This window comes from Callospermophilus lateralis, chromosome 13 (assembly GCF_048772815.1).
Source record: "Callospermophilus lateralis isolate mCalLat2 chromosome 13, mCalLat2.hap1, whole genome shotgun sequence".
NCBI lineage: Eukaryota > Metazoa > Chordata > Mammalia > Rodentia > Sciuridae > Callospermophilus > Callospermophilus lateralis.
Genome location: NC_135317.1, coordinates 60,431,302 through 60,458,434, shown reverse-complemented (window position 1 = coordinate 60,458,434; position 27,133 = coordinate 60,431,302). Strand labels below are relative to the sequence as shown.

Sequence of the window (27,133 nt, the reverse complement as noted above, 5' to 3'; positions counted from 1 at the left end):
GATCGATTAAAATACACCCTAGAATAAATGCCTGGTGGATAATAGTACTACAAAATGTTGATTTCTTCTCATCACTTGTCCATTCACATCATCTACCTGCCCCTTTGTTTGTTCTCCCTTCCCTTACCTGTTGAAGTTGCACATACTCCTTATTATCATGTTCTCATTAGACCTACCCAGTTCTCTGAAACAGATCTTATCTCTACTTTCTTTATTTTCACGTAGTACTTTGCTTGTATAGTGAGTGTATTCCAGTCTGTCTGACTTATGCTTTGCTGTTGGGTCTTTCATGACGTCATTATGTTCCACTGATAGGACCTGTGTCTTTTCATGCCTGAACCTTTACAACAATCAAACCTAGTAGTTCAGACATACTGTTAATATTCTTCTATTGTATTTTTGTACAAACATAATTTCTAGAGATTTATTAATAAAGCTATGATAAACATATAAGTACAGTTTTAAGGGTTTTTTGTTTTTTTGTTTTGTTTTTAGAAATTCTGTTAACTTTGGCTTTTATTATTCAAAACAGAATCTGACTTCTAAAAACTGTATTCTTGGGATTGGGGATATAGCTCAGTTGGGTAGAATGCTTGCCTCACATGCATAAGGCTCTGGATTCAATACTCTAGAACCACAAAAAACAAAACTGTATTCTTGTATTGAATTTAACTCTGTAACTTTTCCCTAAACAGTTTTGCTTAGGTATGTTGATATTAAGCAGTTAAACTATTTGACCATCATTATCCCTGATTTAAGAAACACTTATCAAATATCTGCCATATGCCAGACTCTGGTAGGCTCTAGAGATCTGACAGTAAAACTAGCTAGCTGTGATCTCTTCTGTCAGAGCTTACTGTATTATAAGGAAGACAAATTAACAGAAAGATGTACTTGTATACTGTGAAGGGAAAATAAAAGATTTGATGACGATGTTAACATGATTTATACTGGAGGAAGGTTCAGAGAAGACAATTCTCAGAAAGTGAAATGTTATTGAGGCCTCAAGAATGAGTAAGAAATTTGATGTGGAGGAGATATACAAGAAAAATATTACAGAAAAGGGTCAGAATGTGCAGAAGCCCTCAGGCTAGAAAATTGGGGTTTTATTTAGTTCATAGAGTTAATGACCAATTTTGGCTATAGATGCAAATATACTAGCCGAACATTATAAAAATAGTGGAGTATTGTAGTGCTTTTCTTACTTATAACCCACATGTAAAACTTTATCCTGGCACTAGCAAAACATAAAATTAGTCAATGAACAACCTTTTAAAAAATACTGTGCTCTGGGCTGGGGCTGGGGCTGAGCAGTAGTGCACTTGCCTGGCATGTGTGAGACACTGGGTTCGATTCTCAGCACTGCAGATAGATAGATAGACAGACAGACTGACTGACTCTTCTAAAATGAGTTTCTTACGGAGTAGAAATGCCAGAAGTGAAAACATCACTAACCACTAGTGCCTTAGACTTTGCCTTTGACTATCTTGTTCTGCATGTTCTCCCTTGTTACTCTCACTCCCTCTTATTCTATTGGCTACTGAAGTCTCATCATCATCTGCAGGTTCTCTCCTGACACATGCATGTCCCATGTAATTCAAAACCAGAATGTCTTATCTCCCATTACATCTGCCTATGTACAAACCACCACAGCCCAAGCCAGTTCTTGTTCATTTCTCCAAACCCACAAACCCTCTTCTGTGAAGTCTTCCTTGAGTTTATATTAAGGACAAACTCAAACAGTTTAGTTTTTCCTAAATTTATTAGGCACATGTCATTCTAGATTAACAAGGATCATTACATTGAAAGTCTAGAAAACATTAAGAACTACGAATGTTTCCAGGTACTATTCTGATAGATAATGTTTTTCTAATAGTCCGCAGCAGCCTGAGTAGAGAGAAGAAGACAAGTTTACAAAATTTTATCCAAAGTTGGAAACTCACTGGATAAATGCAGTAACAGGAATGTCTAGGATTCCAGGTTGTTTGGAATTTTGGTGACAGAATAATTTTGGTTTATTAGTCCACAATTCTCATGAGATAAAAATCCTTTTGAATAGACATTAGCTGGATTGGGGTCTTCAGAGATGTGAATTATTATATCAATTCTATGCTGAAGCTATGGAAAGTATTAAGAACACCCTCACAGGGGTGTAAGAATATCATTTCTTCTTCATGTATTAGCTGTGTCTTGCCTTTCTCCATTGCATTTACCACTAAAACAAAAAAGGATCTTTTGTTATACTTTGGTGATGGCAAGAAAATGTGTTCTGAGGAAACCTCATTCCAATCCATGGTAGCTTGTAGAGAAATAAAACTTCATAGGGAAGTGCAAAAGAGAAAAGGAACTGAGTTCCTGGGACTTGGGGAATAGAATGGGTTTGGAGAATTAATATAATATGGGTTTGGGTAATGTCCCATCCTGTATCTACTCCCAAAAAGGATTTAATTTCTTGGTTTAGTCCTCTGGTTTCTTTAGCAATTTGTATAGCCATCTTTGTTGTGTGTGTGTGTGTGTGTGTGTGTGTGTGTGTGTGTGTGTATCCCCAGAATCTGTGATTTCCTTCAGGGCAGGAGCTATATTTTGATGGGCAGGGGAAGTGCCAGACATTGAACTCAGGCACTCAATCACTGAGCCACGTTCACAGCCCTATTTTGTATTTTAGAGACAGGGTCTCACTGAGCTGTTCAGTGCCTCGCTTTTGCTGCAGCTGGCTTTTAACTCCAAGGCCTCCTTGGATTACAGGCATGCACCATCACACCCAGAGCTGTATTTTATTTGTCCTCGTTCTTAGCCCCCCCAGCACAGTACCTGGTAAACATAAAAGATCCTTAATAAATCTAAGTATAAAGTATTATACAAGACCAAAACCCATGTGTGGCAGATGGTAATATTACCCATAACTTGTATATCAGCTAAGTCACCCTCTAGGTCTTTATTAGAAATTGCAAAACATGCAATTACATCTGCTTATTTAGCACTTTTCTTCAAAAAAGAAAAAATCTGAACTCCTAATAAGAATTTGTTTTTTTAGGTGATTGATGAAATTTATCGTGTGTTGAGATATGTCAATTCTACCAGAGCCCCTCAGCGAGCTCATGAAGTACTACAAGAGTTAAGGGATATTTCCTCCATGGCAATGGAATACTTTGATGAGAAGATTGTTCCAATTCTAAAAAGGAAGTTGCCAGGATCAGATGTGTCTGGAAGACTTATGGGCTCTCCTCCAGGTATTTCTTATTTATAGTATCTTCAGTTTATAATAACATTCATACATAGTTTTATAACTTGTCTTTTTCCCCCATAACCATATATTTTGAATTTTTCTGCTATCAAATATTTATCCACAACATAATTTTTACTGATATTGAATAACAGATCATATGTAACTTGTATAACTGATCTACTTTTAAGGTATATTTGTAGTTTATGATTTTCTTTTTTTTCTTTTCTTTTTTGGTGCTCAGATTGAACCCAGGATCTCACACACAAGGGTCTCTCATACATACTATGTACATACTCTGTCTACCATTGAGCTACATGCTCAACTTTCTGTTTCAAGTTTTTCAATTAAATTATACTGTATAGAATGTACTTATGGCTAAATCTTTGCACATATCCACAACTACTGACTTACAGTAAATTTTGTTGAAGTAGCATTGCTACTCAGGAAGCTGAAGCAGGAGGATTACAAATTCAAGGCCAGCCTCAGCAACTTAGTGATACCCTGTTTTAAAATTAAAGAGGGTTAGGGATATAGCTTAGCGGTAGAGTTCCCTTGGGTTCAGTCTCTAGTACCCTACCCCCCCCAAAAAAAAATTTTTTTTTTTGATAACAGAATCTAGCATACCAAATAAAACCCAAAAATTTCTTTATGGGAAGAATCGAATCCAGTGAACTATTTCAGCCATCAAAACATCTGGCTTCTTATCTACTGAAAGGCTGAATTGTGTAATTTCCTCAACTCTTGTAAACACTTTAAATTAGGGGAAAACATTTATTAAACCTTTTTGTTTTGTTCAGATTAGTTAGCTCCCTGTAGTACTCAGTGGGATACCTGAGTGGATCTCTAATTTAATAAAAAAGCCTACAGTATCTCAGCATTAATGTATGTGTTATTTATTAAGTACCTATTATATGTACAACACTATACTGTATCCTATGAAGAATAAAAAGAAGTGTAATATATGGTGTCTTCTCTCAAGAACCTTACTGTTTTAAAAGGTAAGACGTGTCCAGACTCAAAATAAAATCATCATAAGCAAGAGAAATATTTAAGACAGTGTCTACTTACATACCAAATGAAGCAGAGACAGAATCTTTAGGAAGATAAAATCACTTTTGGGGCTGGAGTTGTGGCTCAGTGATAGAGTACTTGCCTAGCACGTGTGAGGCCTTAGATTCGATTCTCAGCACTGCATATGAATAAAATAAGATTCGTCAACAATGTAAAAAAAAAAAAAGATTTTTTTAAAATCAGTATTGGCTAGTCTCACTGAGATGTCAGGAAAGGTAAGAATTGTCTTGAGTCTTGATGTAAAAGCAAGGGGTTGTGGTTGTAGCTCAGTGGAAGACATCTTACCTACCACGTGTGAGGCACTAGGTTCGATCCTCAGCACCACATAAAATAAATAAAATAAGTATTGTGTCTATCTACAACTAAAATAAATAATTTTTTAAAAAAGAGTAAAAGCAAGGATAAGCAGGGAGAGAAGGAAGACTATACTTCAACCAAGGAAAATATTTTGATTATTTAGATGTGCAAGGAGAAAAATAGGTCAATGGATATAGGTAGGAATAGATCCATCTAGTTCTTTTTGAAAAAGATCTTCAGGGTAAGGTTTTTAAAAATTAGGTAATTAGCTTAAAATAGCGAATTCTATGCCTATGTTATAATTTATTTACTCCTAAAAGGGAATAGTTCCAAAGCCTTCCTATGCCATGTTATGTGTGATGTAACCTACTCTTTGATGTAGTTCCTGCTTTGTGACTAAGTTGAAGCCTTTGCATTTATTTAAGTGCTGGTGAACTTAAGAACATGATAGGTCTAAACTTCTCGCTTGAAAGTTTGTGTTTATGTAAAATTGGAAACCATTTTCTAATTTTAATACTTGTATTTTCTTACTAGGTCCTAAAAATGTTGAGCAGTATTTTATTTTATTTATATAATTTTATTTGTTTAGTTGTAGATATTTATTTTATTTATTTATCTTTATGTGTTGCTGAGGATTGAAACCAGTGTCTCACATGTGCTAGACAAGAGCTCTACCACTGAGCTACAACTCCAGCCCCAGCAGTATTTTAAATCTAAGTGTATGCAGGAGAATGAGAATTCAAATTCATTCATAGTTAAAACAATGTGTCTGATTAATCTGTAGAACAAATATATTGGAAAGAATAAATTCTCAGAAGAGATAGGAGGATATTCCATTCTAAAATAAGTTTGTTACTGATAGAGAAATATGTATTAAGTAGTTGACCCTTTCAAACAATTTCTCCACAGTACCGGGACCCTCTGCAGCCCTAACAACAATGCAGCTCTTCTCCAAGCAAAACCCTTCAAGACAAGAGGTTACCAAACTCCAGCAGCAGGTTAAAACCAATGGTGCTGGCGTGACTGTTCTCAGGCGTGAAATTTCTGAGCTTCGCACCAAAGTGCAAGAACAGCAGAAGCAGCTTCAAGACCAAGACCAGAAACTGCTAGAGCAAACCCAAATCATAGGTGAACAGAATGCACGTTTGGCAGAGCTGGAACGCAAACTACGAGAAGTAATGGAAAGTGCAGTAGGAAACTCCTCCGGGTCTGGGCAGAATGAGGAGTCTCCTCGGAAACGAAGAAAGGCAGCAGAAGCTATAGACTCTCTTAGAAAATCTAAACGTCTTCGGAATAGAAAGTGAATTGAAATATGGTTCTAGCTCCAGAGGAATACACAGCTTGGTAGCTTAAGCAGTTATGCATATCAGGATACTGGGAGCAACATGGTGTCTGTCCCTTGGGCTTCTAGGTTTTCAGAACACAAACTTGAACTCTATGGTTGGGACATTCTTTTCCCACTTCTGGTGGAACTGATGCACAGAATCTTTTTACTTTGCAATAGATTTGTACTAACCAGACCCATTCTATCATGTTTTGGGGAGTTAACTTTTTTCTGTGCAAATAATAAGGAAGTTTGTTTGTTTCTGCATATATGCACATGACATAAGGATCTTAAACAAAATCCAGTCTTGACAAGAGTTAAGTTTAATACAGAAAATGTCCTGTTCACTTGAAAGAAAAAAACCTACTTTTTAAATGGACACTATGTTGTTTAAAAAAAAAGCAAAAACAAAAACAAAAAACGTTGACTTTTTGTTATAAGTGACCTTTGTCTGGAATGTCTGAAAAGTAGTTAATGCTTTTTGGTATTGAAGTGATGGGTAACTGAAAGGATTTCCATAGTATTGACTGTAGAAGGAGCCTCTACAGTATTGACTATATATTTTTATAAACTACTGGCAAGGGACGTATCCAGTTGTTATTATATACATGTTTTCAGTTCTTTTGGGGGCCATGTCCTACATTTGCATGGATGGATGCATGCATTGCCTAGTCAACTCACTTAAAAAGCTCTTGCACTGGTATCGATCTTGAACCTCTATACTTCCTTCTCCACTTTTTAGAGCAGCGTCTTCATTGATCTAAGCACTTAACATCTTCCACCACAACAGTTTGCCTCTAGAGAGAGAATTGTTAGTCCATTTGTCCTCCAGTTTTATAGGAACAAGACTATTAAAGCCCATTGCTTTATCTATTCTCTGTAGAGTTCAGGTACACTGGTTAAGGCAAAGTCCAAATTCCAAGGTTGTTTCTGTCATGATCAGACCTCCAGGAGCTAGCAAAGATCCTAACTCTTCGCTATGTGCTCATGGATCATATTGGTGACTGAATAGGGGACCTAATTGTGGCTGCAGTTTGCCACTGAAGGAAAGTTTATTGAAGAAAATTGTACCATGAAAAAAGTAATTCGATCATTTCATTTCTGGGAGATGACCCGAGGGAAGCTTTTTAATATTAATTTCAAGCCTTCCTTATCCTATAAGAAAAGCTTTAATGTTTTTTTTGTTTTTTTTTTTTTTTTTTTTTTTTTTGCACTTCTGTTTTTAGCTTGTAACTGGAAAAGCATGTCTTGCACTGTTCAACCTTTGAGTGGTCACTTTAACAATCTCCAGATTGTGTACAGTGGTTCTTTTGCCCAGTTGTATATTTTTGAGACATTCAACGATCACTGTCCAAGTTTTATTTTAATGTACTAAATTATGTAGTTATTTGTCAAGTTTTTAAACAACTGTTGCCTTGGGCTTCAGTTATTTAAAATAAATTTAGGTGTAATATAGAAAACTATCCCTTTCCAGGTGGGAGTTTGATACCTGTATACAATCTAAGGTTTTGGTAAGTACCTTAGTTGAATAAAAGCACAAGGTTATCACCTTTTTTATCCGTCCAACATGACATGGTTTTGCATTCTTTAGGTTAACTTTTTCCTATCTTTTTTTAGTATTGTCCTTTCATAATATTGTCCTTAGATTTTGATCAATTATATGTCTACCTTTGAAACTCCATTTACAATGTAGTATGTTTTCAATGAAAAAACATAAAGCAACATCCAAGTGTTCATGGTTTGTTGGGAAGGTAATTTTAAAATAAACAGTTTCCTAAAAACATTTGTCAGCCAAGGTCATCCATAAAAGTCCCCGTCTGGAACTCATTTTCTCAGCAGGTCTCATTTTGTAATCATAGGATTTAGCCATATTATCATAACTTTGGAGGAGGCCTACTAGAATACTCATGGCCTTTACTATTATGCTTTTTCTGGTAATAGGAAACCTTTTTTAAGTATCAGAGTACTGGTTTACAAACTATGATCCTTATGCATCAAAGGGATATAGCCTCAGCTTTTTAGTTTTTTGGTTTTGGCGTACTGGGAATGGAACGCAGGGCCTTGTGCATGTTAGGCAAATACTATAACCACTAAGCTACACCTCCAGTCCTCAGATTATTTCTCTAATAGTTATTGAATTACTAAAGTTTCCTGAATTTCTTTTTAAACTACATCAAAATAGCCTAAATATATCTGTAGTCTTCCACTAGTTAACATGAGTATATGGCTTTCAGAGTAAGCATTCACACTGTTAGGAGGTAAATTTTTTGTTTCCAAATTCAAATTTCTACAATGTATACTTATAATCCCTGTCCATAAGATTGAGTTGCACTTGATAATGCATGAGTGTTTCATAATTAGAATAAAGCACTACAGTTGTTTTATGTTATAGACTAGCTAAAACAGGTTATGGTATTGTCTTCACCATTTATTAGAATAGTTATTGGGTAACTGTTAAACTTGCTTTTGGATAGCATAGTAGCGTTTAGGGTTCTATAAATACATCTAAACTTGACATGTTACAGGAATTTTATAAATTAGTCTCAGAACCTTCTTGCTCTGCATTTTATGCCAGTAATTTAAATGCTGTATGTCTTAATAGTACAGCATTCCATGAAGTATTGCCATCATCTATCTTGGCGGAAGAGACTTCCCTGTTTTAATGGGTCATTCCCACACATAAACTATGGTACAACACTACATACATGGATAAAAATGTGAAAAGACATGGATAGGAAATGAAGAGGACTGGCCTCAACCCTCACCCCAGCCAGATCCTCAGCTTAGCTTTCGTGTGGACACGGTTTACTTGGTTTTCACACATTCTGAGGTTATAGAAACTGCTGTTTTTCAGAATTCTCTTTTGATGTTCAGAGCCTGGAAATAATGGGGCAAATGCAAATGTATTCAGAGTAATCAACTGTTTTTAAAGACTATTGGGGTGCCATCAGGTCTAAAACCGCTGGTTTTGGAAGCAACTTTTTTTGTAAAATGTGTTTTTTGGAGTACTGAACTTTACAGAGGCTTGCCTTAATCTCTATTTAGTAGTTTCAAGATGTATGCGCTATTGTTCTACATGTTCAAATGTTAAAATATTCTATGTAGCCCCAGAAGTGGGTAAAACAGAGTATAAGTAATGCCTAAATAAATAAGCTAAAAGGTGTCACTACAGCTGAGTTTTTCAGAGAAAGTGGACATATAAAAATAGGCTATGCGTCATAAAAATAATGGCACTTTAGGATTGCACTATTTTATGCATTATTTTATATGCCATTTCATAGCCTGCACTTTAATCTCCAAAGAAATGATGTATGATATCCCAGTTGTTCCTTATTATTAATAAACTTTTTCCTAAGACAGGGCACTTAATTCTATTTTACTATACTGAATTAGTTTCTTGGAGGTGGATTCTTCTTTTGGGTTCTCTATTTCCTTAGCCATAATATTTTCTAGGATCTGGGAACTCCCTCTTTTGTCTATTTCCAACAGTATATAATTTTAATTTAATGTAATATAAATCTCATACCGGTGATCAACACATTCTTATATTCTCTTCTAGCAGTGAGTACCCATTTGTTACATTTATCAAACCCCTAAAAATACGTGCTGTAAAATTTGAAGGCAGGAATGAAAGGTATCCTGATGTAGTCACTAGCAAAGAAAGCTAATTGTAATAGGAAACCCAATTTGATGTGCTGTCCAATTCTTTGACTTGGCATCTATCTGAATTTCTTTAACTAGCAAACAAAAGGTAAAGTTAGAACTACTTAAAAGTAAACTTTAAGCCTGCCATCTTCAGTAAGTTATTGTCAGAAAATACTTAATCTACAAAATGAGAGGTCATTAGTTGATTGCTGTCTGCCATAATCTTATTTTGAATAGCAATACAGTTATATCGATGATAAATATGACAGGCTGAAGTAAATTAGTTGGCCTTTTGCACCTTCCTAAGAATCTTGGTTAAATTTCTGAAGTTCAGAAATTAAATCTAAATTTTTCCTGTTGTGTCTGAAGAAAACCATGAGTTTTAGAAGCATTATTGGTAATCTGAGTTTGCCAAAGTCTAGTGGTCCAAATTCAAAACTACCAAAAGGTTAGAGTGTTTAAAATTCCTTTATGTGGTACCATGTCTGTTTACCTATGCTTATGAGCAACAATAAATCACTAGTTGACCTTCTGGAATTTTAATTGTTAAAACCTAATCAACTATTGGAAAGTAAAAAACACCTCCCAGTTACACAACAGGGTACATAAATAAATGTGTTATTACCAGTGCTACTTGTTTTCTTTGTATTTCATGCACAAGTTTGGAGCTCCATTGCTAATGGGTACCATATTAGTAAGTATTGTCTCATGAAGCACTGTACTGTGTATTTACACATAGTTCTTCACAGCCACCTTATCAAGTTTTACTCCACGTGTGGTCACTGGACTTTGGTTAAGGAACAGGTCTGAAGTGTTAGACAGGTAAGTGACTTTTTAGGAGTTGACCCAGACTGCCTCTGAAGGGTTGTACTTCTTGCTACACTGCCACATTGAGACACTAGACTTCCTGTGTGAGTGATCATGCTGTACATCACACAAAGCAGCCAGTGCACAAAATCACTAATGCTAAAAGTAGTATATAGAATTTGAATCAAGTATAAGCTGATCTGAGGAGGGATTGTTACATCAAAGGTATTTTTTAGCAATGGGTTCACTCTAAGTGTGTAAATAGAAGAGATAAATGTCAAGTTTTTAAATTAATTTCATGTAAAGATGACTGATAGGGAATTGCTGACAAGAAAATTCTCCAAGGACAAACTTCCTACATAGTTAGTGCTTACTCCCCTTCCCCAGCTCATCCACAAGGTTGACAAAGTGAGATCACAGATAATGTGATGCTGAAGGTGACGGTGACAGTGGAGTCAGTTGTCCCAGTAGTACCACTGCATTCTGATCACCCTGATAACAGCCTAGAAAAATAAAACCTGCTGCTGTGTATCACAGTGTTCAGAAGTGGAACACAGTGGAAATCTCTAAATTCTCAGTGGCTCAGTTGTGTAATAGTTTCATGATGTTAGAAAAAAAAAAAGATCTTGACCAGTATTAAAGCTTTTTTTCCCCCCCTAGGGGTGCAGTTCAGAGGTACAACATGCACATACAAAAGGCCCTAGGTCCCACACATACACACAAAGCTCTTTATGAATTTCCTCATGTTAATTCCTGAAACAATTCTTACAGGATCCAAGATTCATTAAAGATGGAAATTAAAAATTAATTAAGTCCATTAAATACTGCGTATTATGTTTTACTTGCTGGTATACATTCCTCTGGTTTTGGGTGAGTCATTCTCAGAGCAAAATGAAGGGTAAATTGTAAGAAGACAAAATAGGAGTCGTGGGTGTTTGAGCCAAAAGCAGAAATTATGTCTAGAAAGAAAATATAAATCAAGGTTGAACTTTTCAAAATTAAAGATTTCATTCACAGAAACAAGGTACAGGTGACAATGGAATCAGTTGCCCCAGCACTGTACCTCTAATTCTGTAGTATCTAAATAGGTTCAGCTTCTGTGTTTTAAATCCCCCCGCCTTCCTTGGAATTGAATAAACCTGAGTTTATAATTAACAGATTTGGTAAAAAGTCTGTGAAGCAGCATTTTAAATGGTAAATTTAACCCTGGGAATGAAGATCTAAGGTATACCGCTGTGCTGAGACTAGAACACAACTCACCCTTCTCGAGGCCAAGTGAAGGCCAACTTGTTCTTCCTTTGTAGGTTTGGAGCAAGCTTACTTGCACAAGCTCTTAAAACAGTTTCCATGACCCTAGGTACTGCCATAGCAGCTGCCCTCCATTCCCAAAGCAGTGGTGAAATGCAGTAATTGTAGTCTGCCCAGGAAGACAATGAAGGAATGAGTGTCAGGGATGAGCTAACAGTGCCTAGTATATAATAAACATGCAATAAATAGTTGTGACGTATATTTAGACATGATTACACAAATAGAGGTACAGCTATTTAGGAAACACATGTATCTTCTTTAGATGGAATGACATGTCTGACTGGTTGTCTCCAAAAGTAAGGAGCTTATGTTATGCATTAGCCCCAACATGAGTTTATATTAGTCCTTGTATGGAGTACATGTGAAATGCATACACACACTTGTATTTAGCACAGAAAACAATGTTACTACACTTAGCCTTCTGAGAAAATTTATTTTCAGCCCATCTTAGCTTTGTCATATCTTAGAATCCTAGAACAGAAAGGAAACTTGGAGCTGATTTAAATTGGCAACTTTTTCATCCATGAAGTCACAGTGATTTGCACAAGGCCACCTGCTCTCAAATGGCAACTCGGGGTATTTGTTCATAGGACTTTCTGCACTGCCTCACTTTGCCTCCTCTAGAGTGGCAGGAGAGAAAACAAGTTCTTCACCTTAGGCTTAGAATCAGGACAAGGAAAGTGGTCCTTGGATTACAATGGTAGAAGATAGGAACTTCTCCAAAACTCCTTACACCGTAAGATGCAACTTAGAGGTAAAGGCCAAGTGCACTTGTTCTGGAATTGATAAAGGAGCTTTCAAACACAGCTCTCCCAGTCACCAGCATGGGTACCTAAGATCTCCAAGGCTCAGTATTTAGTATTTGTAAAATAAATCCTATCTCCTAAGGTTGTTGCAAAAATTAAAGAATTCAAGTAAACTATCAGACCTGGCACCTGGCATATAGGCTTCATAAATGAATTGTTCTTAGAAATGGTGAAGGCCAATGTCATACAGCTTGCACAAAGCAGCTCAGTGAGTTTCACGCTATATTTCTTTCTGAAAAAAGCACAGAAATTCTCTATAGGTCATTGCCCCTCCCCTTCAAGTATCCCTAGAACAACAGCCTGAGTTATCTAGGAGCTTCTCTGAAATGTAGGCTCTCTCTGCATTTTAACAAGATCACCAAACAATGAACATTAGAATTTGAGGAGTGCTAGTGCTGGACACTCCTGCTATTTTGAAACTAAACCCTAACCAACTCTCAGCTCCTCATCTATGCAGCAATCAAAAAGAAAGTTGGGGCAGGGTGGAGAAGGTTTGGAAGAAATCATAAATTAAGTGTTGACTAGGGTCAGCTTTTACTCTGAGACCAGCAGAGGTCATGACAATCAGCCAACCCAAACATTTGGAAACAGTTTCATCACCTTTAGTGTCATAAAAGAAATTTGTATTAAAATTTCTCCCCAGTATCAGACCAGTCACCTCAATTTGAGAATAAAGAAACTATTTTAAAAAATCACAATATCCATAAACAAGGGTCTGGTAAATACTAGGCAGCTGTAAAGTGAGAAATTTCTTTATACACTAATAAGGAAAGGTCTCCAGACAACTAAGGAAAACAACCAAGTGCAGAACAATATTATAGTATACATATAGTATAGTATATGCTGTAAAATAACAACTTTGTTTTAAAGGAAATTAAAAAAATAGTTTTTTGGATTTTTTTCTGAGCCAAATATGAGTGCTCATGCCAGGGAAGACAGGAAGACAGTTACCCTGAATGATGTGTTCTGAAGTAGAAGAGGTTACATAAACTTTTAGAGACAAAGATCAAAGAGTCATAAATCAATGCATTTAACAAATACACTGGTGGGAGCATTAAGTAGACAGCTACAGCAAGATGGGAATCTCTCCTGTAGGTACAAGATGTTACAGCATTCTTAGTCTCAGGGTTGGTGAAAGCTAGGTTTACCTAAGAATGGCAAGAATATTAAGTCAAAGGTTAAAAGTAAATGGCTATCTTTCTAAAGGGCCTAAGATATCCCAAGATCATTTTGGCTCTTGACCTGCAGTACTCCACCTCTCTACAATCACCATGTTCTACCCAGCCAGAGTGAAACTGTCCTCAGGATCTTTAATATCCATGTGGCTTCTTAAGAGAACTTAAGCTTTACACTGTTTATTAAGGAATGCAGTAATATGATATGCATCCATTTTTAATCAACAGTTCTTTAAGTTTTACAAATGTCATCTACCCATGTCACCATCAGCATGATCAGGAAACAGAATGCTCTCATCAACTAATAGAGTCACTCTGATCCTTACTAGTGGATCTCCAGGCCCGCCCCCCCCACCCCAGCCTCAGACAACCACTGAACTGCTTTTCATCACTATAGATTAGACTTGCTTTTCTTCATGTGCATATGAAAGAAGTCAGATAGCCTGTATTCTCTGGAGTAAATTGTTCCTTTTGTTCCATATATTTTTTGAGATTCAAGCATGTGGATGCATCTCATCACTAAGTAGTTTTCTATCAGATGGATACACTGGATCAGAATTTGTTTAACCCCATCACCTACTGATAGACACCTTTGTTGCTGCTAGCTTTGGTATATAAATATATAAATATTATAAATAGTATATAAATAAATCTGTCATGAACAGTCACATACAAATATTTGCACAAACATTGTTTTCATTTCTCTAGGGAAAGTACCTTGAAGGGGAATGGCTGTGCCCCCTCACATGGGAAGTAAGTATATGCTAACCTTCATAAGAAACAGCACCAGACTCTTTTCTAAAATGATTAATAACATTTTACCATCCTGTCACACATGTATGAGCATTCCAGTTATTCCACATTCTCACCAATATTTAATATTGTCAGGTTTTTGTTGTTTTTTTTGTTATTGTTTGTTTTTCAAATGAGGTGATTTATTTTTCCCCCCTCAGAAACAAGTGTATTTTTTATTTTTATTTTTTTTGCAGTACGGGGTTCCACAGTGCTCTCCACTGAACTACATTCCCAGTCCTCTTTATTGGGAGACACAATCTTAATAAGTTGCCCAGGCTGGCCTTGAACTTGGATCCTCCAGTCTCAGCCTCCTGAGTTGCTGGGATGACGGATGTGCACCACCGGTTCGCCAGGAGTCTATCTGGTACTTGGTTCAACACTGGCTTGGCAATCACAGCAAACACGGAGCCATCTCAATGGTGTTGATCCGGAGGACAGTCTGTGGGACCACAGTGATTCTTTTCCTCCTGAAGTTTTTCCTTTTCTAGAAGTTCATGTTGACTTTAGGCCATGATTCTCTTCTCAGTGACGGTGGCTTCCACTCGAACGAGAACTTTTCCAAGGAGTGGCTCGCCAACAAGTGGGAAGCTGTCCACCCCAACCAGCAGGACCCGTGTGGTGTCTGGTCTCCTCAACTGGGTCTGGCAGAACTTCTTCTGGCCATGGTGGTGAACTCAGAGACGTTTCAGGAACATACCCTCATGTCAGGATGGGCCAATGCCAGCCGCCCCAGGGGGCCGTGAGGCCGTGGCTACTGCATCTTCGTGTCTCAAATGAGTGACTTATTAACCCAGCAAGGTTTGTTCTAATGCTTGTTATCAGCAGCTGCCTCTTGTCTGCCTTTCTGTACACATTTCTTTGTCCCTAGGTATCCATTTGTGGTCCCCATGTTGGTCCTTTCCCACTATTTCCAGGAGTATCTGGCAGACCACAATTTCTCTCTCTCTCTCTCTCTCTCTCTCTCACACACACACACACACACACACACACACACACACTCACTCTTACTCTCTTTTCTTTTTATTCCATTACAATACTTTTTTGAAAACCAGTAAACCATATGCCTGTAATCTACTTATAGACTATTTTGTTCCACTGATGTATCTACTTTTTTTTTCCTTGTGGTAAAATACATAAAAAACACAAAACATAACATTTACCATCTTAACCATTTTGAAGCATACAATGCAGTAGTTTTGAGTACATTCACATTGTTGTGCAGCCATTACGACCAGGCCACATTCTTGATGACTTGGCTGAAGTGGCTGGGCGTGATGCCATTACTCTGATCTTTCCTTTAGAATGTAGTCATGGAGCCAACTCTTGCACCACCCCCAGAGGTCCAGGTGCCCTGATATGGAAACAGCTGATGTGAAGAACCAATTCTTATTATAGGGAGCAAGTTGTTTGTGCTTGGCCAGCTGGACTCTGTCCACCCACTCGAGGACCTTCAGCTTCCTGGATTTTTTAAGAAAGGCTGCCAGAACTCTGATGAACTCTTGCTGGTTTACATCTTTTACAGGAATTCTAAGTTTCACGTGCTTTCTGGACTACTGACCAGGGGAAAGGGCATCAACTTTTTTTTTTTTTTTAAGCCAGTATAGAGGATATAAGATAGTATTTCATTGTGGTTTAAATTTGCACTTCTCTGATGACAAATGATGCTAAGCAGCTTCTGTGCTTGCTAGATACTTTCATATCTTCTTTAGTGGAGTATCTTCAAATCTTTAGTTTATATTTAGAAATCATATCTTTTTATTGAACAGGAGTTCTATCTATATTCTACATATAAGGCCTTTGTAATATATATACATTGAAAATAATTTCCCACAATCTACAGTTTCCTTTATTTTCATAACAGTGTGTTTTGAAAAGTAGCAGTACTTAATTTTGATAAAGTTCAGTCTTTCAAGTTTTTTTCTTTTTTTAATATTTTTTTTAGTTGTAGTTGGACACAATACCTTTATTTTATTTATTTATTTTTATGTGGTGCTGAGGGTTGAACCCAGCCCCTAGCACAAGTTAGGTGAGCGCTCTACTGCTGAGCCATAATCCCATTCCCTCGTTTTTCTTTTATAATTTCTATTTTTCTTCATTCTAAGAAATCTTACCTCAAGATCACCAAGGTTTTTCTCTTAGGCCTTCTACTAATAATTTCATAGGGTTTGAATCATATTTTCTAAGGTTTAAACATGCTTTGATCAATTTTTGTGTATTGTGTAAGAAATAATAGGTTTTATTGTTTTTCTATATAAATGTCCATTTGTTCCAGAAACATCGTTGAAAAACACCTTTTCTCTATTCAATTTCATTGTCCGTTTGTCAAAAACAAATGGGCCACTTACAGATTCTATTCTGTTCAGTTGATCTGTGTGTTGATCTATACCATCCTGTCAAATTACATTAGCTTTTAAAAGATTTATTATAATTTAAAAATTTAGCATGATACATCTTCCAACTTCTTTCTCAAAACTGTCTTGTCTAGTTTAGATCCTTTGCATTCCTTTCCAATTTTTAGAATCAGTTTGACAGTTTCTGGAATGTTCAGTGGAATCACATTCAATCTAAGTGCATTTGATATTTAATATCTTAATAATTCCATGAGCAATGTTATATCTTCCCATCTATTTAGGTCTTCTTTAATTTATTCCAACTATACTGTGAATTTTCACATACAAGTCTTACACATATTGCGTTAGACTTACAACTAAGCATTTCATGCTTTTGATGCTGTCATAAATGGCTTTTAACTTCAATTTCCAATGGCTTTTTGCTACCTTTAACTGTTCCAATGGCTTTTTGCTACCTTTAACTGTTGCCATTGATTTTTGTATTTTGGCCTTTTATCCAATGACCTCCCCAAACTCATTTACATTTACAGAGTAGGAGTCTTTATAGATTCCTTACAATTTCTAAGTCATTTTAACATAACATTTTACAATTTCCTTTCCCATCTGTATATTTTTATGTGTCTTTTGCCTTACTGCACTGGCTAAAATTACTATACAATGTTGAATGGAAATAGAGTGAACTTTCTTGCGTTGTTCTTGATTTTTAAGGGAATGCATTCATTCTTTCCTGCTAGCTTGTGGGACGGGGGGCGGGGGGGGGTTGCAGAACACTGTATTATTGCCTTTCTGTGTGACAGGAAAACCTCTTGTCATCATCCGGTTTCCTCCCTATTTTGTTTATTTTATAAATTCTGAGCTCCAAGTCTGTGAGCCTATTGCTCAAAATATTTAAAAGCAACCCTCAAAAATATCCTTAACATTTAGATGACATACTGGTGGAAAACATCCCATTTATAATAGCAAAATAATAATAAAATTTGGTAAAGGGAATTTTCAGGTGAGCTTTCCACATCTGAGGATTAGTATTTATTTCAGACCAGCAGAAAACGTGGACCAGAACCCAGGTCACAGCCTCCCAGTATGCTGTCAGAAGTCACCATTATCCAGACCCTGGTCCTTTGCAGGCTGGCTGCCTTGATGTGGTCTTATCTGAGACTACTTTGGGGGCATCAGCCTAGTTCCATCTTCTGGTCTCTTTCTGTCTCCCCACATCACAAAAACCCATTTTAGCTTCCATATTATCAGGTAGAGGTTCTTTATGGGTACTATAAAAAGTTGATATTTTCCTACAATTAAAAGAGAAAGAAGAACACTGGGGGTTTAGCTCAGTGGTAGAACATATGCTAACTTGCCCTGGGTTCAGTCTCCAGAACAACAACAACAAAAAAGAATCCATGTGCTGCTCTGAAATTTTAGCAATTGTCATGAAAACATCGCCCTTAAGTGCTGTCCTTTCCTCCTTGATTATAGATTAAGGGCTCTTTCTACATAGCTGTCCATTTTGCCTGAGCCAATCACATTCCTGGTAAACATTTAGATCCTATCAGAATCCCTTCTGCTTCAAGAAAGAAGTTTCACTTTTTAAGACATTCTCATCAACAAATGTGAACAATACAGTGTTCTTTCCACCTCCGGCCTTCGTCTTGGATATCTGCCCAGAACATTCAGTGAATCCTATTGAACTCTTTCAAATTCAGTCTTCTGTCCCAGTTTTCTACTGCTTTAAAATCAGCAAAGACCTCAGAAAGCTTTTAGCACTTTCCCACAGGGTTAAGGCCTTAGCTGCAAGATGGTTTGATTTTCTAATTTCAGTCTAGGAATTTTTTTAGTGAGCCAATAGTGCAGACATTTATTGTACAAAATAAAATTTTTATAAAATTTATTCTTTTTAAATGTATTGTGAAATATAGTATAGCATATATAATATTATTTCCTCTCAAACTAATTTTTATAAAGGTATTTTTTTAGTTTTTGATAGACCTTTATTTATTTATATGTGGTGCTGAGAATCGAACCCAGTGCCTCACACATGCCAGGCAAGTGCGCTACCACTGAGCCACAGCCTCAGCCCTCATACTAATTTTTTTAAAAAAACTTTTTACTTAGTTGTAGTTGGACACAATACCTTTATTTTATTTATTTTTATGTGGTGCTGAGGATCGAACCCAGTGCCTTGCACATGCTAGGCAAGTACTCTACCGCTGAGCCACAACCCCAGCCCCTCATAGTAATTTTTACATTTAATTAATTGTGAAAGGTAGCAAAGTAGTGTATGAAAATTTATATTTACAGAGTAAAGAATAACAAGTAAAACATGCTGCATGCTAAAGAAGGAACCAACCCTTCATACATAATAAAACTCAGCTTAAAGGTTAAAATGCTGATAACAATAACAAAATCTTTAATCATCTACAACCATCTTGACCCTCTCATTCTTTGCCTTCTTCTGATTGAATAGTGTGACTTGCCTTGTTGATAGATAGATAGATAGATATAGATATAGATATATCTACCTCTCTCTCTCTTTTTATATATATATATATATATATATATATATATATATATATATATATATATATATATATTTGAATGTATCCTCAAATGTTCTGGCCCTTTGAAGTTTGTTAATGATGAGCACAAGGCCCTCCCTGTTGTGTGGATCCCAAAGCAGTTCTAGGAAGACGTATGTATAGTTAGGGGAAGGAATTGTAGGTGGTTAAAGGAATAAACTGATGTCCAGCCTTGAGATGTTCTGGTCCCTGGACTGACTGGTTGGTCCCCTCATTTCTTTCTGCATACAGATCTCTAATAAGTGACAAACACACATTTCAAAAATGTGAGTTTGTGATCTTTTGTACAACTGCATGTACTGCCCAGTCCAAGGAGGAGAAATGATTAACCCCAGAAGCCCTGTGTGTTCCTCAGAAATTACGTCCCTTCCAGTGGCACTATGGTTTGCATCTATCCCCCAAATTTCATGTGTTGGAAACTCAATCTCCCAATTCAAATTTTAATGGTATTTGGAGGTAAGCCTTTGGGGAGGTGACTGGGTCATGATGGCACTGCCCACATAAGTGAATTCACTGACGTATGGATTAATGGGTTACTGAGAGAGAGAAAGCAATCACTTTCTGACTTGGTGGCTCTGTTCAACCAGGTGATGCCCTCTACCATGTTATGATGCAGAAAGAAAGACTCTCACCAGATGCTGAGTATATACCGGTGCCATGCTCTTGGACTTCCCAGCCTCACAACTGTGAGCTAAATAAACATACATTCTTCATAAATTATCCAGTCTATAGTATTCAATTATAGTACCAGAAAATGAAGTAAAACAAGTGGTAACCAATATTCTGAGTTTGGTATAGTTATTTCCATATTTTTCTTTAGAGCTTTTCCCATCTATGTGCTAGATAGACATACTTTCAATGGTAGGCTGGCAAATGTTCTACAACAGACTTGCACAGGACAAGAAGCCATGATATATAGTAACTGCAGATTTCTATGCTTAAATACTCCTATGGTGGTCAATTTCAAGGGACCAATGTGACATCAACTGACTCACAAGTTTGTAATGATTTAACTTTCAGTACTTGCATACTGGCCCTAATACAACCCTATTAATGGCTTCAAGATGATATATAATCCATTGTCTATATATACCACATTAAGTAGTCATATTTTGATGGACATGTAGGCTGATTACATAGTTTGACTATTGTGAAAGTGCTGCTATAAACATGGGTGTGCATGTATTGCTCTAGTATGACGACTTTCATTCTTTAGGATAAATACTGAAGAGTATTACAGCTGGGTCATATAGTGGTTCCATGCCTGGCCTTTTGAAGAACTTCCATGTTGATTTCCATAGTGGTTGTGCTCATTTACAATCCCACCAACAGTGTAAAAATGTTCCTTTTTCTCCATATCCTTTCCAGCATTTATTATTTGTTTTCTTGATATTCTTGATGACTGCCATTCTGACTGTGTGAGATGAAATCTCAGTGTAGTTTTTTCTTGGGGGGGTACCAAGGATTGGACCCAGGAGTACTCAATCACTAAGCCACATCCCCAGCCCTATTTTGCATTTTATTTAAAAACAGGGTCTCACTGAGTTGTTCAGGGCCTCGCTTTTGCTGAGGCTGGCTTTAAACTTGTGATCCTCCTGTCTCAGCCCCCAAGCCGCTGGGATTACAGAAGTGCCTGGCAATCTCAGTGTAGTTTTGACTTGAATTTCCCTCATTACTAGTGGTTTGAACATTTTTTTCATATATTTGTTGGCCATTTGTATTTCTTCTTTTGAGAAGCGTCTGTTTAGTTCATTTGTCCATTTATTAATAGGCTTAATAGGGTTGTTTGTTTGGTTTTTTTGGTATTAAGATTTTATATATTCTAAATATTAATTCTCTGCCTGAAGAATAGCTAGCAAAAATTCTCTTCCATTCTGTAGGTTCTCTCTTCAAATTCCTAATTGTTTCCTTTGGTGCATAAATGTTTTTAATTTGATGCTATCCCACTTATTAACTCTCAACATTATTTCCTGAGCTTCAGGGGTCCTATTGAGAAAGTTGTTTCCTATGCCTATATGCTGCAGTGTTGACCCTACATTTTCTTCTAGAAGTTGCATAGTTCTGATCTAATTCCTAGGTCTTTGATCTATTTTGAGTTGAATTTTTTACATGGTGAATAATGATTTAGTCTCATTCTGAATATATGAATAACCAGTTTTCCCGGTACCATTTGTTAAAAGGGCTGTCTTTTCTTCAAGATATATTTTTGGCAGCTTTGTCAAGAATCAGATGACTGTAGATGTCTAGGGTTTGTCTCTGTGTTTTTTATTCTGTATCATTGGTCTATGTGTCTGTTTTTATGCTAGTACCATGCAATTTCTGTTACTATAGCTCTGTAGTATAATTTGAAGTGAGGTATTGTGTTGCCTCCAGCGTTGCTTTTTTTGGCTTAGAATTGTTTTGGTTATTCTGGGTCTTTTATTCTTCCAAATGAATTTTAGGACTGTTTTGTCTAATTTTGTGAAGAATGCCATTGGTATTTTGATGGAGATTGGTAGAATGACCAGTTTAACAATATTAATTCTGCCTATCCATGAACATGGGAGGTCTTTCCATTTTCTGAGATCTTTTTCAATGTCTTTCTTCAATGTTCTATAGAGGACTTTCACCTCCTTAGTTGATGGTGTAGCCAGAACCACAGAAGACCAGATTCCTGCTAGGAGGTGCGAGCTGCCTGAGAAAATAAAAAGTCTGAAATAATCAGTAAGAAAGACAAATCCAAAGATTAGATTTAGGAAGTGAGGCACCTGATGAGTCTTCTAGCCTTGACAGCAAATGGAACTGAAGGACTGAAAAAGGCCCCAATTCTTTATTTAAGGGGAGGTACATCAAAGCCAGGGATAAGGTTTCAGTGTGGGAGGAGTCTTGTTTACATGCTTGGCAGGTTACTCCTATCTCTAGGCGGCTGTGAGGTAAGGCAGGGTGCCTGCATGATCTGGGCTTTCTCAAACCCAAGAGTATTACTCAAGAGTTCCCAGAAAAGCAACTTCCCTGCCTTATGTTGGCTCAAACAAACCCAAAATTCATATATGGTTCCAACACTTAGTTAAGATTTATTCCTAGGTGGTTTCCTAGGCAGCATATAGATAGCTGACTCCTTGTGTTATCACATAGTCTTTATTCACTCTGTTTGTGGGGGGGGCGGGTGTGGATAGAGTTCTTATAACTCTTCTTTTTCTGATGAGGACACTAATTCCACTGAGGTGGCTCCACCCTCATGACCTCATCTAATCCTAATTACTTTTCAAAGACCTCACCACCAAGCCTGGCTAGATATAAAATTCTTGATTGAAAAGGTTTTATTTCAGCACTTTGAATTGCCTATTGTCTGCTGATAATGACACAATACAACACATTGGGTAAGTTACAAAGAAAGGGGTTTAATTTGGCTCATGCTTCTAGTTGAAGGTCTAGGAGCTATGTGTGAATCAGCTTTCTATTACTGTAACAAATAAACTGATAAGGAGGAAAGTTTTATTTGGGCTCACTGTTTTGGAGATTTTATTCTATGGTCAGTTGGCTGATTGCATTTGGACCTGTGGCAAGGTAGCACATTGAGGTGGGAGCATGTGATAAAAGAAGTTGCTCACCTCTTGGTGGTCAGGAAGCAAAGAGAGAAGAAGAGAAAGGACTGGAATTCCACTGTCTTCTTCAAGGGCTCACCCCTGTGATCTAATTTCTTTCCACTAGGCCCCATCTCCTAAAGTTTCCACCATATCTCAGTAGCACCACAGGATGGGGACAAAGCCTTTAACAGATAGACCTTGGCAGACATTCAAGATCCAAACTATAGCAGGCCACATCCAGTAATGGCCTTCTTATTGGTAGAGTTGTGAGGCAGCACAGGGATTTGTGTGGTGAGAAACAGGGAGCACATGTGTATGTGCCTCCTTTAGTCCATTTCCTTCTTCTTAATTAGCCGCCATGGGGAATACACCCTGGTAACATTATCTAATCCTAATCTCCTCCCAGAAGGACCACCCATAAATCCTATAGTCAGATTGGATTTCTACCCTCTTAATACCTTGCAATGGGGTAAGTTTTGGAGGAGTCAAATCATATTTAAACCATAGTACTGTACCACTGCCTTCTAGCCTTCATTGTTTCTGATGAGTCAGCTGTGAATCTTATTGGGGTCTTCTTATCAGTGGTGTAATTTTTTTTTCCCCTTGGTGCTTTAAGATTTTATCTTGGTCTTTGGCCTTCAGCCTTTGATTATGTTGTGTCTGGGTACAGATCTCTCTTTTGTGTTCATCCTACTTGGAGTTCACTGAATTTGTGAGATGTATAGATTAATGTTTTTAATCAAATATAGATAGTTTACACCTACTTTTTCTTTCAATTTTTGTTCTGCTCCTTCTGTCCTCCATGTCTGGTACTCTCATTACATGTATGTTGATGAGCCTGATGAAGTTACACATTTCTCTAAGGTGTTATTTTTGTTGTTTAGTTTTGCCAACACAGGATTTTACTATGTTGCCCAGGCTGGCCCCAACTCATGGGCTCAAGCAGTCTTCCTATCAGTAGCTAGGACTACAAGCATGTACCACCACACCTGGCTCATTTTTTTTTAATTGTGGCAAAATGTATATAACAAAGTTCATCATTTTGATCATTTTTAAGCATAGGAGTCAGTGGCACTAGGTGTATTCATAAAGTTGCACAATGTCACCATCTATTTCCAGAATTCTTCATAATCCCAAAAGAAACTCTGTATCCATTAAAAAAAAACCCTCATCACTCCCCTCATCTAGTTCCTATTAACACTTATTATTCTTTCTGTCTCTACATCTGGCCAATATATATATTTATTTATTTATTTATTTTATTTTTTATTTTTTTTTTTTTGAGAGAGAGAGAGAGAGAATTTTAATATTTATTTCTTATTTATCAGCAGACACAACATCTTTGTTTTTATGTGGTGCTGAGGATCGAACCCGGGCTGCATGCATGCCAGGCGAGCACGCTACCACTTGAGCCACATCCCCAGCCCCAATTTTTATATTTTAATCATAAGAATTCTCTATCAGGTTTTCATAGAGCATAGAAGGGAAAATTCTTTGGCTTAAAATATAATTTGAAGAAAATAAGTGCCTAGGAGAAAGAAAAGAAAGTGCTTCCACAGGTGAGGATAGAGAGGGTGATGATTCCTATGTTTTTATTGTCATTAATGGGATTAGTACCCTTTTGAACAGCTCCTAGAGAGGTGACTACCTGCTTCCACCATGTGTAAGGACACAGTGAGAAGATGTCCATCCATGAAGCAGGAAATAGGTCCTCACCAGACTTTGAATCTGCCAGTAGTTTGATTTTGGACTTTCCAGCTTCCAGAATTGTGACAAACAAATGTTACCTAGTTAATGGTATTTTGTTATACCAGCCCAAACAAACCAAGACACCTAGCATGCCCTACATAAACCATCTTGCTCATGCTGTTCAATTTTTGGAGCCTCTGATCAAACTTCAGAACAAAAAGAAAAACCAAGCTTCTATCCAGTTGTGATATATTTAGTGTTGTACTTTCATGCTTGCCATGGAACCATACATTTCTCATGAAATTTTTCTCATGAAACCATACATTCCACAAGTTTGAATTCCTTTTGATATCCTATGTGCAAATAAACAAGATTAATACTGCTTCCTGCATAATCTAAAAATGCATCTGTGGTTTTCTGAGATCAGACCAATGGGAAGCATATGTGTCTGGCTCCTCTCAGCAGAAGGAAGTGAAAGATCACTCACCACATTGTCCACTACAGTAAGAGTCAGAATTATGCCCCTAGACCCTTCTCAGAAGATTTCCTCCTGACACAGATATTTTGCTTTGGTTTATAGGCTGGGTGTCTTTAATTCATCTAGGAGTAACTGAAATACATGTGGGAAATATAAGAATGGCCTTTTCTACCAGTCGGCTTTGTCAACAATTTTGCAAGAAGAATGGCTTCTTTCAAAAGTATTTTTCCACAGAGAAATATAACTTAAACTCTACTTAACAAATGGTGGTACATTAAAAGATGATGCACACACAAATCTGTTTTTCATCTTCTGTACTATGCATGGACTCATCACGGGTAAGTAATTTTTGTTCACTGTACTATCACTTCAAAGATGGCAACTGCCGCCACCCCAGCCCCAAATTGGATGTCCTATTACCTGAGTTTAGAATTCATGTTTATTGCTGGATCAAGTTTTATGTTAAAAATTTTTCAGACTTATTTGGAAATCCTAGCAGCAGATGACAGATTGGTGCCTACGTTTATTTTCTGGAGGCAAACCCATAAATCGGATAGCTTAACAGAAATTTACTATTTCACAGTTCTAGAGCCTAGGAGTTTGAAATCAAGGGGTTAGTGACTTGTGGATGGCTTTGACTTGTGATTGTGGATGGCTGTCTTCATGTCCATATGACATTTTCCTTGTATGTGCTCATTTACGTTTCTTTGTATTTTAAAACTCTGTTCTTTAATGAGTTGCATCATCTCTGAGTTTGGTCAAATCTGTCAGATCAAATCCACTATGGAGCCTCCCTAGTGAGTTTGGCATTTCAGTTATTATACTTTTCAACTCCAGAATGGTCCTCTGGTTTTTTTTTTTTTCTTTTTAAGAATTTTCTATCTTTTTATTGACACTCTCTATTTGATAAGAGATGCAAACATAACTTCCTTTACTCCTTTTGCCTGGTTTTATTTAGTTCTTTAAACTTATTTAAACTGGCTGCTCTAGAGACCTTTTAAAATCTGAAATCAGGGCCTTCTCACAGTGTGTTCTACCACCTCTTCCCACTCCTGCTGCCCAATTTCTTTGGATGTCTGCTATTTTTTTTCTCAGTACACAACTTAGATAACATTGTAGCAATCTTCACCTCCAGTTTGTGTGATTTCAGATAGCTTGATTTTTCTTTTTCTTTCTTTTTTTTTTTTTTTTTTAGTTATACATGGGCACAATATCTTTATTATATTGTTTTTTTAATGTGGTGCTGAGGATCGAACCTAGGGCCTCACACGTGAGAGGCGAGCGCTCTACCCACTGAGTCACAACCCCAGCCCCTCCTAGCTTGATTTTTCAGTGCAGGGGCACTCTACCACTGAGCTACATCCCTAGTACCTCCCCCTTAATTTGAGGTGGGGTCTCACTAAGTTGCTAAGACTGGCCTTTGAATTTGTGATCCTCCTGTCTTAGCGTCCTGGGTCATTGGAATTATAGGCATATGCCACTATACCTGGCACTTGATTATTTTTATTAGGTAACTTGCCTGGACTATTTTAGTGAATCCTGTATCCATCCCCCTCAATGTGACCTCTCAGACACTGCTCCCCAGGGGGCCTTGGCTATGCTCCATGTAATCCTGAGATAACAGTAGGCTCTTTGATTACTCCTTCCCTTGGTCTGTTAAGAAGGCTTTTTTCTGCAGGTATAACACTGAGTTAGTTGGGCTCCTCTAATTGCAGGCTAATTGCTCTATTGTTTTTGACAATATTCTGGATCATAAATTGTCCCACAATCCAATCCAATAAATTTGAGCTATTTTCCAGGAATACTTTTTGAGGCCAGTCTTTGAAATTTGTTCTGACCCTTGGAGGGCTCTTTATTGTTATTACTGGAAATTGAATCTAGGAGGTACATCCCCACCCTGTTTTAATTATGAAACAGGATCTTGCTAAATTACTGAGGTTGGCCCCAAACTTTAGATCCTCCTGCCTCACCCTCCTGAGTCACTGGGATTAAAAGCATGCACCACTGTGCACAGCCCCTGGAGGA

General features: G+C 37.2%; 2 protein-coding genes across 2 annotated transcripts in view; one reads left to right on the top strand and one right to left on the bottom strand.

The window, feature by feature from the left end:
* The window catches only part of Fbxo28 (F-box protein 28), a 32,252-nt gene extending 22,060 nt beyond the window's left edge, over positions 1–10,192 (top strand). Inside the window, exons 4-5 of the mRNA XM_076831687.1 lie at positions 3,035–3,230; positions 5,504–10,192. Of these exons, the coding sequence (XP_076687802.1) occupies positions 3,035–3,230; positions 5,504–5,898 (591 nt within the window). The 3' untranslated portion in view covers positions 5,899–10,192. The remainder of the gene's footprint in view (positions 1–3,034; positions 3,231–5,503) is intronic.
* The window catches only part of Tp53bp2 (tumor protein p53 binding protein 2), a 199,231-nt gene that overhangs the window by 164,670 nt on the left and 7,428 nt on the right, over positions 1–27,133 (bottom strand). The gene's annotated exons all lie outside the window — the stretch shown is intronic.